Raw genomic sequence first — 15,260 nt, forward strand, 5'->3', positions numbered from 1 at the left:
AAATAACCCAAGTTAGTTACCTGCTTTAAACAGTATTCCAAGTTACGACAAAATGGGCCTTAGGTCAAAAAAACTTCAGTGTGATTATTATACATACATATAATTTTTCTTTTTTTTATTTCATGTGTCTTTATGTATACATTTTCTCACTGAGTCTTATAAAGTTGGTAATGAAACGACTAACATCTTGATATGGAAAACAGAATCTACCTCTATGTAAAGTGGCCCTTATTGTCATTTTTAGTGCACAGTAGAAAATAAATGTGTAGATACTCTTGATATAAAGGTTAAGAAATATATTTTTTAAAACATTTATAGCACATTTACTATGTGCCAGGCACCATGTTTAGAAATAAGGTATACCATATAGCCTGGTGAATGTGTGAACTAATAATTGATCACGTTAGAGGCTGATGGGTGTTTTATTATGACCCTTAGGCAACAAACAAAGCCAAACTTCTCTGAGCCTTCTTGTGTTTCATTCCTTCTCTTGTGCTAAATTCCCTTTCCATTTGCTTCCAATACTTATCTGTTATCTTCTGTTCTCAAAATGTTCTGTGAGTGTTTTCTTAACTTCATTGATTGCAAAGGTCTATATTCTGCAGCCATCTCTTTCCACTTCTCATCTTCATTACTCTTTTATGCTTCTGCTCTTGGCCTAACTAACACTCTCAGAATCCTTCAGCTGAATCCCCTTCATGCCTGGCTACATCACAGAGAGTTGCATTCCCTTTCTTGGCCTGGCTTGAAACTCTCCATCTGTCCATGGGTCTGCTTCTCTTGATAGCCATCTTGAGGAGAGACTGCTAGTTCTCCCAAGTCCCACACTCAGGGCCTGAAAGTTGTCTGATGGAAACTGTTTCCAAACCATGACACCTCAGTTTTTTGTTGTTTTTTTTTAAGTGTACATTTCAATGGTTTTAGTATATTCACAAAGTTGTGCAACTATCACCGCTATCTAATTCTAGAACATTTTCATCACTTCAAAAGAAATCCAGTATCCATTAGTTGTCATTGCCTATTCCCTCCTCCCGCAGTGCCTAGCAGCCACCAATCTCCTTTGTGTCTATATAAATTTGACTGTTTTGGACATTTCATGTAAATGGAATCATACAATGTGTGGCTTTTATGTCTGTCTGCTTCCACTTAGCATAATATTTCAAGGTCCATCTGTGTTATAACATGTATTAGTATTTCATCCCTTTTCTGTCTGAATAATATTCCATTGTATGGATATACCATTTTTGTTTATCCATTCTTCTGTTGACAGACATTTGGGATATTTCTGTTTATTGGCTGTTATGAATAACGTTATTATGAACATTTGTGTACTAGTTTTTGTGTGAACATATGTTTTATACAAAGGAATGCAATTGTTGAGTCATGTGGTTTAACTTTTTAAGAAATTGCCAAACTCTTGCATGGAGGCTGCACCATTTTATATCTTCATCTGAAGTGTATAAAGGTCCAATTTCTCCTCACCAACACTTGTTATTGTCCCTTTTTTAAAATGGCCATCCTAGTGGGTGAACTTGGCATCTTATTTTGGTTTTGATTTGTATTTACCTAATGACTAATGATATTGAGTATCTTTTCATGTACTTATTTACCATTTGTGTATCTTTTTAATTTTTTTAATTATTATTTTTGGCCCCGAGGCATGTGGGATCTTAGGTCCCTGACCAGGGATTGAACCCGGGCCGCCTGCAGTGGAAGCGTGTAATCTTAACCACTGGACCACCGAGAAAGTCCCCTTGTATATCTTTTTTAGAGAAATGTCTAAGTCTTTTGCCTGCTATTAATTTGGTTACTTGTCTTTTTATTATCCAATTGTATGTATACATTCTGGATACAAGTCCCTTAACATGATTTGCAAATATTTTTTTTCCCATTCTTTGGGTCGTCAAAGGACACTTTTTTTTCTTTTAATTTATTTATTGTATTTTTTTTTTTTTTTTTTTTTGGCTGCGATGGGTCTTCGTTGCTGCACGAAGGCTTTACTTGCGACGAGTGGGGGCTACTCTTCATTACGGTGCACAGGCTTATTGTGGTGGCTTCTCTTTGTTTCGGAGCATGGGCTCTAGGCGTGCAGGCTTCAGTAGTTGTGCACAGACTTAGTTGCTCTGCCACATGTGGGATCTTCCTGGACCAGGGCTCAGACCCGTGTCCCCTGCATTGGCAGGTGGATTCTTAACCACTGCGCCACCAGGGAAGCCCCAAAGGACATTTTCTTGATAGTGTCCTTTGAAGGACAAAAGTTTTTAATTTTGACAAAATGCAGTTTATCTGTTTTATCTTTTCTTGCTTATGCTTTTGGTGTCAAATCTAAGAAACCATTGCCTAATCTAATGCTTTGAATATTTGTACCTGTGTTTTCTTCTAAGAGTTTTATAGCTTTAGCTCTTACATTTAGATCTTATATCCCATTTTGAGTTAATTTTTGTATATGGTGTGAAGTAGGGGTCCAGCTTCAGTTTTTTGCATGTGGATATCTAGTTGTCCTAGCACCATTTGTTCAAGAGACTGTTCTTTCCTCATTGAATGGTCTTTGCATCCTTGCCAAAAATCAATTGAAATAAATGTTAGACTTTACTTTTAGGCTCTCTATTCTGTTGATCTCTATGTCTATTCTTATGCCAGTGCCACAGTCTTGATTACTATAATTTTGCGGTAAGTTTTGAAATCAGAAAATGTGAGTCCTTCAACTTTGTTTTTGAAGATTATTTTGGCTATTCTGGATACACTGAATTCCCATACAGATTTTATGATCAGCTGGCAGCTGGGATTTTTATAGGGATTGTGTGAATCTGTAAATCAAGTTGGGGTATATTACCATGTTAACAGCATTACATCTTCCTATTCATGAACACAGATTATCTTTTCATTTATTTGAATTTTAGGTAAGTTCTTTCAACAGTGTTTTGTAGTTTTCAGTCTTGTACTTTAGTAAAATTTATTCCAAAGTATTTAAATCTTTTTTATGTTATTTAAATGGAATTGTTCTTTTAATTTTATTTTCTGATTGTTTATTGCTAGTATACAGAAATACAACTGATTTTTTTTATATATATTGAGCATATGTCCTTCAATTTTGCTGAATTTGTTTACTAGTTCTAATAGGTGTTTAGTGGATTCCTTAGGATTTTCTCTGTACAAGATCATGTCATCTGGGAATAGGTGTAGTTTTAGTTCTTCCTTTCCAATCTGTATGCCTTTTATTTCCTTTTCTTGCCTAATTGCTCGAGCTAGAACCTCAGGTTCAATGTTGGATAGAAGTGGCTGGAAGAGACATCATTATCTTGTTCCTCATCTTAGGGGTAAAGCATTTAGTCTTTCACCATTACATATGTTAGTTGTTGGATTTTCATTTTCAGGAAGTTCCCTTCTGTTCCTACTTTCTCAATAGTCTCTTAAAAGATGTCCCTCAAAATTTCTCAAAAACAAGAATGATAAATAATAATAATTCAAAAGACCCACTTCATTTGAGATTTATATCCTCTGGTTCTGACCCCTTTTGTCCCTCATCTTTGCTTTCACTCCTAGCCACTTCTTCATATTCACTGAATCTTTCTGACCTGTATCTCACTCTTGCTTTTCACTCTAAATGCCATCATCCTCCATCATGCTTTCAAAATTTGTCTGTTTATCAACAACTAAAAAATCTTATACTTCCTGAAACAAAAGAGAAAAGAAAAAAAGAAAAAAATCTTACACTTCCTGATATTATAAATAGTACATGTTTACCATAAGTTTTTTTTTTTTAGAAAATAAGATATAAATCAGGGAAACAAATTCTAGAGGTCCAACTAGAGATAACACTGTTATGTTTATATAAACATATATATGTTATATAAAGATTATATATATTATAAAGCATATAGGTAAACATACACACAGACTTATAAAATTACCTGGCTTGTACTAATTTTGCTGGTTTTAAAGTTGGGTTTATTTTACAAATTTATTTATAAGGTTTTCTTAAAATGTATATAGACACATGAATGTATATATATATTTTTTGCTAGATTTGATCATTGTGCACATTAATTGTTAATATTCAGTTTTTTCCTACTGGCACTAAATCAAGGGTGTTTTAATTACCATGTCATTAAACATTCTTTAAAAATACATTTTATAATTGCTATAGGTATGGATTTACCACACTTTTTAAAAAAATTATTGGACATTTAGATTGCTTCTAATTTTTCACTATTATAAATAAAAATGAACATTTATACATCTTTACAGTTTGCACTCTGATATTTTCTTAGGGTAGGTTTTCAGAAATGGGATTAATGTTTCCTACAGTCTTGTTAAATAAGAGTATAAAATGGTCATAACAGCTATACTCTAACTAGCAGTGTATAAGTATAATAATTTCTTTCTTCCAGTTCGGATTCTGAAATAATAGGTTATGCTTTGGACACACTGTATAATATAATATCTAATGATGAAGAAGAAGAAGTAGGTAAGTTTCTTTTACTGTGTTCTCTGTACATAAAATCAACTGGATTGTGCCAATTTTGCTGGTTTAAGGTTGAGTTTATTTTATAAATTTATTTATAAGGATTTTTTCTTTTTTTCTTCTTTTTTTCTTCTTTTTTTGTTTTTCATCAGTAAAGGGAAGACATTGGCTTAGTTCCAGAAAAATATCTTTAAGATGATTGCTTTGTATGTGATTTGGAGATGGAATTACATTCTTCTTTTTCAAAAAATATTTTTCCCTCTCTTTGTATTGATTTTAGTTGAGCAGAATGAATATTAGTATTCTCTAGATTAAATAATCATTTTTGGCAATTGATTAAAAATCAAACTATTTTATTTATATGTTACCTGGTGAGCAGTATGAAGTTAGAGGGTTTTTCCTGATATATACTTAAACTTTTCACATAAGACTTATGTTAACTTATAAAGAGCAGCAATTTTTTAAATTTAGAAGGTTTTGTTTCGTTTTGTTTTGGTCACACCACGCAGCTTCCAGGATCTGTTCCCAGACCTGGGACTGAACCCAGGGCACAGCCGTGAAAGCCTGGAATCCTGACCGCTAGGCCCACCAGGGAACTCCCAGCATGTGAAATACTTGACTGGAGGCCTATACATTTTGTTCCATTTATTGTAAAAACATGCACTGAGTAACATTTTACAGTGCTGTTGAAGAGTGCTTTCCTCATATCACATTGGCTGTTGTAGGAGGACACAGTGGGTCTTTCATTTTTCTAGACAATCAGAAGGGCAATATTCATGCATTTTATAAGTCTAATTTAGACGGAAGTTATAGGGTCTTCCAAAATCTGAGTAGACAAGGCATAAGGAAATGTAGATAATATTGAGTTTGCACATATTTTATTGAAATAAAAGTAGAACAGAAATATATGTAGATATTAACTTCACAAAATACCAGTAGTAGGAACATTTGAAACTAGATTGTCCTGAATAGTCACAATTTCTTAGACTTGAATATCCTTTTTCTTAAATTTTTATTTCTCTGTGATATCTAGCTGACAATTTAACTTTATTAATTTCTTTAGTAGAAAATCTTTAGTAAACATAATTTGGTTCCCATGGAAAAAGAGGCTGTCAGTCACATGACAATACTTAAATACAGTACACGCAAGAACACACTTTGAAGGTAAAGATACTTATTTCTCCTAGTCATTTCTCAGATGAGAAAATTAGATACAATACACTTGTTAGAAAACATTAAAGAAAAAGACTCTTCTTAGTTGTTTCAGATGGAAAATTTAGCTCTTTTCTAGTTTGTAGTGATAATTTTTGTGTTTTAAAAAACTATATAGCATCAATTAGGCAGTTTTCCTTTATTATAAATTTGCAATCTAATAATGTTTAAAGTTTAACTTTTTGCTTCTCTTAATGTATTTGGGCTCCTTATTTTTGTTTTTGTTTTTTTTTGTTTTTTTGTTTTTTGTTTTTGCTGTTGTGGCCTCTCCCATTGCGGAGCACAGGCTCCGGACACGCAGGCTCAGTGGCCCTGGCTCACGGGCCCAGCCGCTCCGCGGCATATGGGATCTTCCCGGACCGGGGCACGAACCCACGTCCCTTGCATCGGCAGGCGGACTCTCAACCACTGCGCCACCAGGGAAGCCCCTGGGCTCCTTATTTTTAATTCAACATCTAAAAATGATTCTTTGGATGAAACAGGATAAACGATTCTTTGGAGAAACAGTAGTAGAATCATTTCTTCTAGGAAAGATTAAAATATGAAGTTAGGGTAATAGCCTGAAAGAGTCAATTTTTTAAAATCTAGATATTGAGAAATATGGCCTTCAGTTCTGTTATTGATACTCTCTCTTTACTGCTTCATCAAAAGATAATTCTTAGCTGCCATAATGAACTTCATTTTAGAGTTCTTTACCTTGAGGATATTTTAATAACCCTTCAATTTATTGATAAATATGTCTCATAATCCTACATTTATAGCATATGCTGTATCTCTATTAGGATATCTCAGATTTGAGTAAAATGAGTATGAGTCTCTTCTTTCAAGAGATTATATTGTTTATTTGATGTTTTTAAGCTCTTATTTATTTTATTGTGAATACTATTACATAAGAAACTTTTTTTTATCACCCACTTTTTATTTATTTCTGTCTACCTTTTCAGATGATGTTGAAGGTAAAAGATTGCATTTAATATGCATGATGCTTTTAGGCATAATTTCTGATAATATAAAAGGACACTGTCAAGTGAGTTTCTTCTGGCTGGTACAAAAAGTCTTGAGATTTGTTTCACTATATATGAATTTCTTCATGAAAGAGGAATATTTGATAATCTTATATTACTATTTATTGTTTCTATGGCTACTAAATCTATTGTCCAGAACAGAAAATATTCTAGTGCATATTTTAACAAAATTAAACTTTTTCTCTGGTAGGACAATCTATTCGAATTACTTTTTATATACTTCCTGGGGAAAAAATTTTGAGGCAGTTTATTTAAAAATAAAAATAATATTTGAAAATGTATACATATATATGTATACATATAAATTTTACCTATATTCAATAAGAACTGGAAGGTATTCCAGTTCAGAGAATACTTGTATGTTGATATTGTCCCTTTAAAATAATGCATGCACAATAATGTCTGGTTACTGACATTTTTTATATTAATTTATAAAACTCACCAATACTGTCTTTCTTTTTTCTGGTGATCCTTTTCAAGTTCCATTTACTTTTAACATTATACTTCTTTTCCTCATAATTTAAGTAACCACATTTTATTTTGTTTTACCATTTTTCGTAAGATCCTTAACTTTTTAAAATGAGGAAGAAAAAATCCTTTTCTAAAGTAGGTTTAAAATGGTACGTAACAAAATTGCCTATACCTAACAAGAAACTAACAAAGAAACTAACTTATTAAGCTGTATAGCATTACCTTTTGTGAAATTTGAACCCCTTGTTTGAAAGCAGATAATATTGAGCATTATGCCTTGACTCTTGTGACAGTGCTATTTCCTTGTTGAGTAGTACAGATCAGTAGCTGTTGTTTCTATTATTATTTCATCATATTTGTATAGAGCTTTAAATTTTACAGTGCTTTTATGTCAATTATCTTATTTGATCCTCATAGCAACCTGTGAGGTAGGTGACATTTTTCTTTTCTAAAAAGATGAGAAAATGAAAACCCTGTGATCATGTAAATTATATAGTATTGTCTAGTAAGTAGGGTAACAGGATTTTTTTTGATACATTTTTTTGTATTCCATAGATTTCTGATTTAATAAATTATGACCATTTTCTGACTAGATTCTTTATTAAATCTTATAATTTATATAACTAGTTTATACGATGCAGACAAATGTTAAAAAAAATAGATGTACTTGTTTAACGAATTGACCACAGTGTAAAAGAAGGTTACTTGATATTCCCTCACTCTGAGATAGGACTACTTTTATTAGAATATCTCTTTCTATAAAGCCGTTTTGTCCTCCATAATATGGGTTATGAACTTGATATGGAGTGGAGTTCCAAAGAGAAGGTCCAGAATGTTTATTTTTTGTTTTTTGTTTCTTTTTGCGGTATGCGGGCCTCTCACTTTTGTGGCCTCTCCTATTGCGGAGCACAGGCTCCGGACGTGCAGGCTCAGCGGCCATGGCTTACGGGCCTAGCCGCTCCAGGGCACGTGGGATCCTCCCGGACTGGGGCACAAACCCGCGTCCCCTGCATCGGCAGGCGGACCCTCAACCACTGCGCCACCAAGGAAGCCCCAGAATGTTTTTTAATATTGTTTATACCGCTGGAAAAAATACAACTAAATACATATGAAGAATAAATGTATATACAAATATTTAGTTAAAAGCCAGTTACATAAATAGGCCTGAAATGTTTCCAGAGGTATATAAGGACTTTTTAAAAAGCAGTCTTTAATTTCATGTACCTGTCATAGGTTTATTTTCACTATAATATCAAAGGGCCATTTTATTCTTAATTTTTCATTTATCTTACAGTAAAGGGACATTTACTTTTACAGGTTATGATAAGTATACCAAGTATCAGCTATATCATCCTATCAGCTATAGGATGTAAAAAATAGACTCAGCTCTAGAATTTTTAAAATATATTGGATGAGAAAGGATGGTTAATTGTCTCACACCTTTGCTTACATGTGAAATAGATATAATATTTCATGAATCTAGTTTTGGTTTACAACCTTTAGATATAATTAATGTAGTAGTTTTAGCTTAATTTACTTCTACATCAAAATAGCTTTGTATGTTACTTTAGTTGCTTAGCAAAGCTTTGTAGGACTCTACATTAAAATTCAGAAGTGCTGTCTTAAGACTATAACTTAAAGGAAGTAGAGTATATCTCACTAACACTTTTTTAGTAGACAGTGTTAAACCAGAAGGAGCTGTAGCTTCCTGGAACTGGATCATATTTTACTAGTTCAATTCAAAACATAGATCTTAATTATATACTGCTAAGCTATAGTATTTTATACAGTATAGCTACAGAATAAATTGAATGTACAGTATTACGTCTACTTCCTGCTAAGTTATTAGCATGTGCTCAATGCATACATTGAATTAAGCTTTTTCTTGGGTTAAACCTGTGTTCCTTAAAGTGTAGCACAAAAGACCTAGAGTTCTCTGTATTAAAAGGTGTCTATAGTTAAATAAATGTAACATAGTATATCCCGCTCTGAAACTTCACAAAATTTACATTCTTATAGTAAATACTGAGAATTCTGCAGTAAAGAAACCTGTTCAATTTTGTTTAATCCAGATACATTTTTACACCTGCACTTGCTTTCATGAGATACCTGTTAACGTGCCACACAATCCTGCATTTCGAGAAATGCTAACCAAGGCTTAAACCCACAGCTTAATTGTTTGTATTTATCCACATAAAAATATTTCAGCAGTTTTAAATATTTCATGGGAAGAATCCATCAAGTCTGTATATGGTTTTCCTCCCTTTCTTTCTTTATTTTTGGCTGCATTGGGTCTTTGTTGCTGTGTGCGGGCTTCTCATTGCGGTGGCTTCTCTTGTTGCGGAGCACGGGCTGTAGAGCACAGGCTCAGTAGTTGTGGCGCACGGGCTTAGTTGCTCCGCGGCATGTGGGATCTTCCCGGTCCAGGGCTCGAACCTGTGTCCTCTGTATCGGCAGGTGGATTCTTAACCACTGCACCACCAGGGAAGCCCTTCCTCCCTTCCTTTTAAGATTAACTTACAAGTCTTTGAATATTCTCCCAAATGTCAACGAATTTTATTTTGAGCTCTTCTCTAGAAGTCACAATCTTTGGGCCCAAGGGCGTTATCTGTCTTATAAGCAAGATTGGCCACTTAGTATTTTAAATAATAAATAAGTTCCTAATATTAAAAATTTGGAGGTTTTGCATCAGTTTTTAGATTTTAAACTTCTCTTTTTAAAAAATCTGAAGACTGGGCTTCCCTGGTGGCGCAGTGGTTGAGAGTCTGCCTGCCGATGCAGGGGACACGGGTTCGTGCCCCAGTCCGGGAGGATCCCACATGCCGCGGAGCAGCTGGGCCCGGGAGCCATGGCCGCTGAGCCTGTGCGTCCGGAGCCTGTGCTCCGCAACGGGAGAGGCCACAACAGTGAGAGGCCTGCGTAACACAAAAAAATTAAAAAAAAAAAAAAATTAAAAAAAAAAAATCTGAAGACCGACAACACCTGGGCCTGCATTCTCCCACAGCAGAGTCAGCTGGAGCTGAGTAACTGCTGTTTTCCTTAGATCGGGCACGTGCTCTCCATCCTTTCTGTAGTCTTATACCTGGCCTGCTTCATTTACATACATTACTGTCTTGCCCCCTGTAGTTGAGTTTATATTCTCTACTGTATTCACACCACTCAAATAAAAACCATTGTAAAGTAAATTATATTTCAAAAGCATTTTATTAATTATATACCCAAGTGTTGTTTCATGCAATAAATATGAAAATATGCAAATGCAAAATAGCCCTACAAAGCATCGCAATTAGGTCATTGCATTGCTGGGATAGTAGTTTCTAGAGGGAAACAGTTCTAAGGTGGAGACAGTTAAGTTACTTGCCTTTTCAACATAGATTTCTCATGTATTTGGAGAGCTATTTTCACATATGTGGGCCACTTTTTGTAGTTTTCTTTATCTGCTTTTTTATCTATAGAATTTCATTAGAATTTGGCTAGGTATTTGTTCTTGGTACCATCCGCCACAGAGCCATGATTTGTTAGGGTTCCAGGGTAGGTAAAAACAAGGTAGGCTCATTAGCCCAGCGAATCTTGTGAAATTTTATTGAATACAGGGCATTTACCATACCATGGGAATCAGGGCTCTTATTCATAGCTGATTCCAAAGAGGGAGATTTTCAGGAGATTTTATTAGCTCCCAAATTTCCATATCTTTTCCAATTTGTCATCTCCCTTTCCATCATCATATCACCTTGCAAATAAAATGGGAAGGGTGTGCACTCTTGCTACTTAACCAGTCTGATTTTTTTTTCCAACTCCATGGTAAATTCAACTTTGAGCATTGAAAACCACAGTGTACCATGCAAAATTTTACGTTCAGAGGTGTTTGAATAATTAGGGCACAGGATTTTGTCTGCTCCCAATGGAACAACAGGAAATCTTTTAAGCAGATCAATGATAGATATTGTCCCTTGAGTCCACCCTAGTTATGTTTGAGTATTAGACTTCCTTCTGATTAATATTAGACCTTTGTAGCATCAAGCCTTTGCCACCTTAACTTAATACCCTTGACATAATAATGGGGCAGTAACATGTAGATAGCTTTCAAGTGTACTTTTTTTCATCCCTTCATGCCCCCCTCTATCTGTTTTTCCTGAAATAATGGAAATATTTCAGTGGAAATAATGACTGCTTCCCTAAACAATTCTTCTGAAGCTACCATTAATCTAAAAAATTAAACTTGAAGGGCAAAAATTAATAGTTTACTAATGTTAAAAATCCAGGAAATTTATTTTTATTTGGCATCCAAACAACCATAAACTCAAGTAACTACTTATTTTGAGAGATTACATGCAACTTTTATGAGAAAGAGATATAAGGTAAAATGTCAATAACAGGATTTGCTTACAGACAAGCATGTTTCTGGGAATGTCATAGGATATACGTTTCTTTAAACATCTTTTGCATCTTGGTGATAATACTCATTAATAGTAACCTTACAAGAATCTCAAAATTTTTTTGAATCATCAAAAGAAGATTTATGTTCTGTATAATTTTAAAACTTGAGGGAATTCCCTGGTGGTCCAGTGGTTAGGACTCTGCACTTTCACTGCCGAGGGCCCACGTTTGATCCCTGGTTGGGGAACTAAGATCCCACAAGCTGTGTGGCGCAGCCAAAAAAAACAAAACTTGATAATACATGTAGATGTATAGCATATAATAAATCTTAGGACTGTGGTTCTTAAGGGCAGTTTGGCCCCTCCTGCCACCTAAAGGACATTTGTTAACGTCTGGAAATATTTTTGGTTGTCACAACTTGAGGATACGTAAGGGAGTGCAACTGGTATCTTGTGGGTAAAGGCCAGGGATGCTGCTAAACATCCTAAAATGCATAGGGAGTCTCTCACAACAATGTCATTGTCAATAGTGCTGAGGTTGAGAAATCCTGCTTTAGAGATGATGATGTTGCTGTTGTTAGTTGAGCACTTATTATTCACCAAGTACTGTGCTACATGATTTATCAATACTTATTTTGAATCCTCAAAGAAAACCCTGTGTAAAAGAAAATTGTTCCCATTTTACAATTAAGGAAACTGAAGCTTGATATATCTGGGCTATTTGCCCAAAATAATGTGACTAAATGGATGAATATGGGCTTAATTGGTCTGACTCAAAAGCCTTTGTGAGCTTCTTCCTTTTTACTGTATTGCCTCTCAAGAAAGTATTTGACTACTCCATACCCTAGCCATTCTGTTCATAAACAAATTACTTTTGCCTGTGTTAGCAATTTGTCTTTTAGCAATTTCTCATTTCTCTTTCATGTTAAGTTCAGAGATAGTACTTGACAGTTAATTGCTCCTTTCTCTTTGAAACACTTTTTCACTCATTTCTCAGTCTCCACTGTCCCCTGATTTTCTTTCTGTCTGATGGCGCTACTTTATCTTTGTCTCCTTTGCTGTTTTCTTTCGTCTCCCCAGCCTCTTAACATTGGAACGTTCCAGGGCACGGATTTCTTTCCTTCTCTATTCTCTCCTTTGGTGATCTCATCTAGGCTTGTGACTTCAAATATAGTCTGTATGCTTGCCTCTCAAATATATGTGTCCAACCCAGACCTCTCCACTGATGTCCATAATTGTATATTCAAATACTTACTTGATATCTCCAATTGGATTTCTTTTCCCCACACACAGCTTTATTGAATTATAATTGAAATATAATAAATGTACAGATGTACAATTTCATGAGTGCTGACATGTATAAACCCATGAAACCATCACCACCGCCACCAAAATAATGAACATATCCAAGTTTCCTTGTGCTTGTTTGTAATCCATTCCTCCTCCTTCTAGCCCCATCAGTCATAGATCTGTGATCACTGTAGATTACTTTGCATTTTTCTAGAATTTTATGTAAATGAGATCATACAGTATATACTCTCTTTTTGGTTCTTTTGGTCTGGCTTCTTTCACCCAGCATAATTATTCTGAGTTTCATTCATGGTGTGTATCAATAGGTTAGTCCTTTTTATTGCTGAGTAGTATTGATATTTTGTTGTGTGAGTATATAACAATTTGTTAATCCATTCCCCTGTTGGTGGGCATTTGGCTTGTTTCCAAGTTTTTAGCTGTTACATTTGAAGCTTCGTACTATGTACAAGTCTTTTTGTGGACATGTATTTTCATTTCTCTTGAGTAAATACCTAGGAATAGAATGGCTAAGTGATAGTAGGTGTATATTTAACTTTATAAGAAACTGCCAAACTGTTTTTCAAAGTAGTTGTACCATTTTACATTGCCACTGGTGGTGTATGAGAATTCTAGTTCCTCTACATCCTCTCCAATACTTGATATGGTCTGTTTTTTTAAATTTTAGGTGTTCTAGTAGGTGTGAAATAGTATCTCACGGTAGTTTTAATTTGTGTTTTCATAATGAATGATTATATTGAACTTTTTTTTTTTTTTGCGGTACGCGGGCCTCTCACTGCTGTGGCCTCTCCCGTTGCAGAGCACAGGCTCCGCCGCGCAGGCTCAGCGGCCATGGCTCACGGGCCCAGCCGCTCTGCTGCATGTGGGATCTTCCCGGACCGGGGCACGAACCTGTGTCCCCTGCATCGGCAGGCAGACTCCCAACCACTGCGCCACCAGGGAAGCCCTATATTGAACAATTTTTGATGTGATTATTTGCCATCCATATACCTTTTCATTCTTTGGTGAAGTGTTTATTCAAATCTTTTGTTCATTTTTTACTGGATTGTCTTCTTATACTTGAGTTGTAAGAGTTCTGTATACATTCTAGATATAAGTCCTTGTGATGTATATTTCACAAATACTTTCTCCCAGTCTGTGACTTGCCTTTTTATTTTCCTAACATTGTCTTTTGAAGAGCAAAATTTTTAAGTTTGATTAACTCCAGTTTATCAATTTTTTTCTTATATAATTTGGACCTTTTGTTTCCTACTTATGAAACCTTTGCCAAACCTAAAATCACTAAGATTTTCTCCTGTGTTTTCTTTTAAAAGTTTCATAGTTTTAACTCTCATGATTAGGTCTGTGAGCCAATGGGTCTATTTCTGGACTTCCTATTCTGTTGGTCTCTATGTCTGTCATTTTGCCTACGTGACATGTGTTGGTTACCCCACCTTTATATCTTGAAATTATGTAGTGTAAGTCCTCCAACTTTGTTCTTTTTCAAAATTATTTTGGCTCTTTTTGGTCCTTCACGCTCCCATATCAATTTTAGAATCAATTTGTCAATTTCTACAGAAAAAACTTACTGAGATTTTGATTGGGATTCTGTTAAATCTACAGATTGATTTGGGGCAAACTGACATTTTAACAATACTGTGCCTTCTAATACAAGAACACAGTATATATATTATTTAAGTCTTTAATTTCTCTCAGCACCATTTTGGAGTTTTCAAAGTAAATAGGTCTTGTACATTTTTTATCAGATTTATCCCTAAGTCTTTAATACTTTTTGATGCTGTTTTAATTGGTGCTGTTTTTTAAATTTGAATTTCTAATTGTTCATCACCAGTATATAGAAATGCAATTAATTTTGTATATTGACCTTTGATTCCACTTAACTTTGCTAAATTCACTCTCTAGTAAGTTATTTGTAGATTCCATAGGATTTTCTACATAGACAAACATGTCATCTGTAAATACAGTTTTACTTCTTCCGTTCCAGTCTGTATGCCTTTTATTCTTTTTCCTACCCTATGGCACTAAGATCTCCAGTACAATGTTGATTAGAATTGGTGAAAGTAGATATTCTTGCCTCTTTCCTCATCTTAAGTGGAAAGCATTCAATCTTTTACCATTAAGTTTGATGTTAGCTATGTTTTTTGTAGATGCCCTGTATCATCCAATCTTGTGACTTTAAATATCATTTTTATGTTTATCGTTCTAATGTATATGTCCAACCCAAACTTATCCACTGACAGCTGTGCTTGTGTTTATCCAACTGCTTACTTGATTGATATCTCCACTCAAATTTTTATATCTCAAACTTAACACATCCAAAACTAAACTTATGATTCTGTCTATACTCTCAACTTGCTTCTTCCAGTGTTTCCAATCTCAGTAAGTGGCAGTGCCATCCTTCCA

At 34.7% G+C, this 15,260-nt stretch overlaps 1 protein-coding gene across 1 annotated transcript in view; it reads left to right on the forward strand.

Annotated features, from left to right (window-relative positions):
• USO1 (USO1 vesicle transport factor) overlaps positions 1-15,260 on the forward strand; it is a 94,969-nt gene that overhangs the window by 30,238 nt on the left and 49,471 nt on the right. Inside the window, exon 4 of the mRNA XM_030877894.3 lies at positions 4,392-4,468. Coding sequence (XP_030733754.1) covers positions 4,392-4,468 — 77 coding nt within the window. The remainder of the gene's footprint in view (positions 1-4,391; positions 4,469-15,260) is intronic.

This window comes from Globicephala melas, chromosome 5 (assembly GCF_963455315.2).
Source record: "Globicephala melas chromosome 5, mGloMel1.2, whole genome shotgun sequence".
Taxonomy (NCBI): Eukaryota; Metazoa; Chordata; class Mammalia; order Artiodactyla; family Delphinidae; genus Globicephala; species Globicephala melas.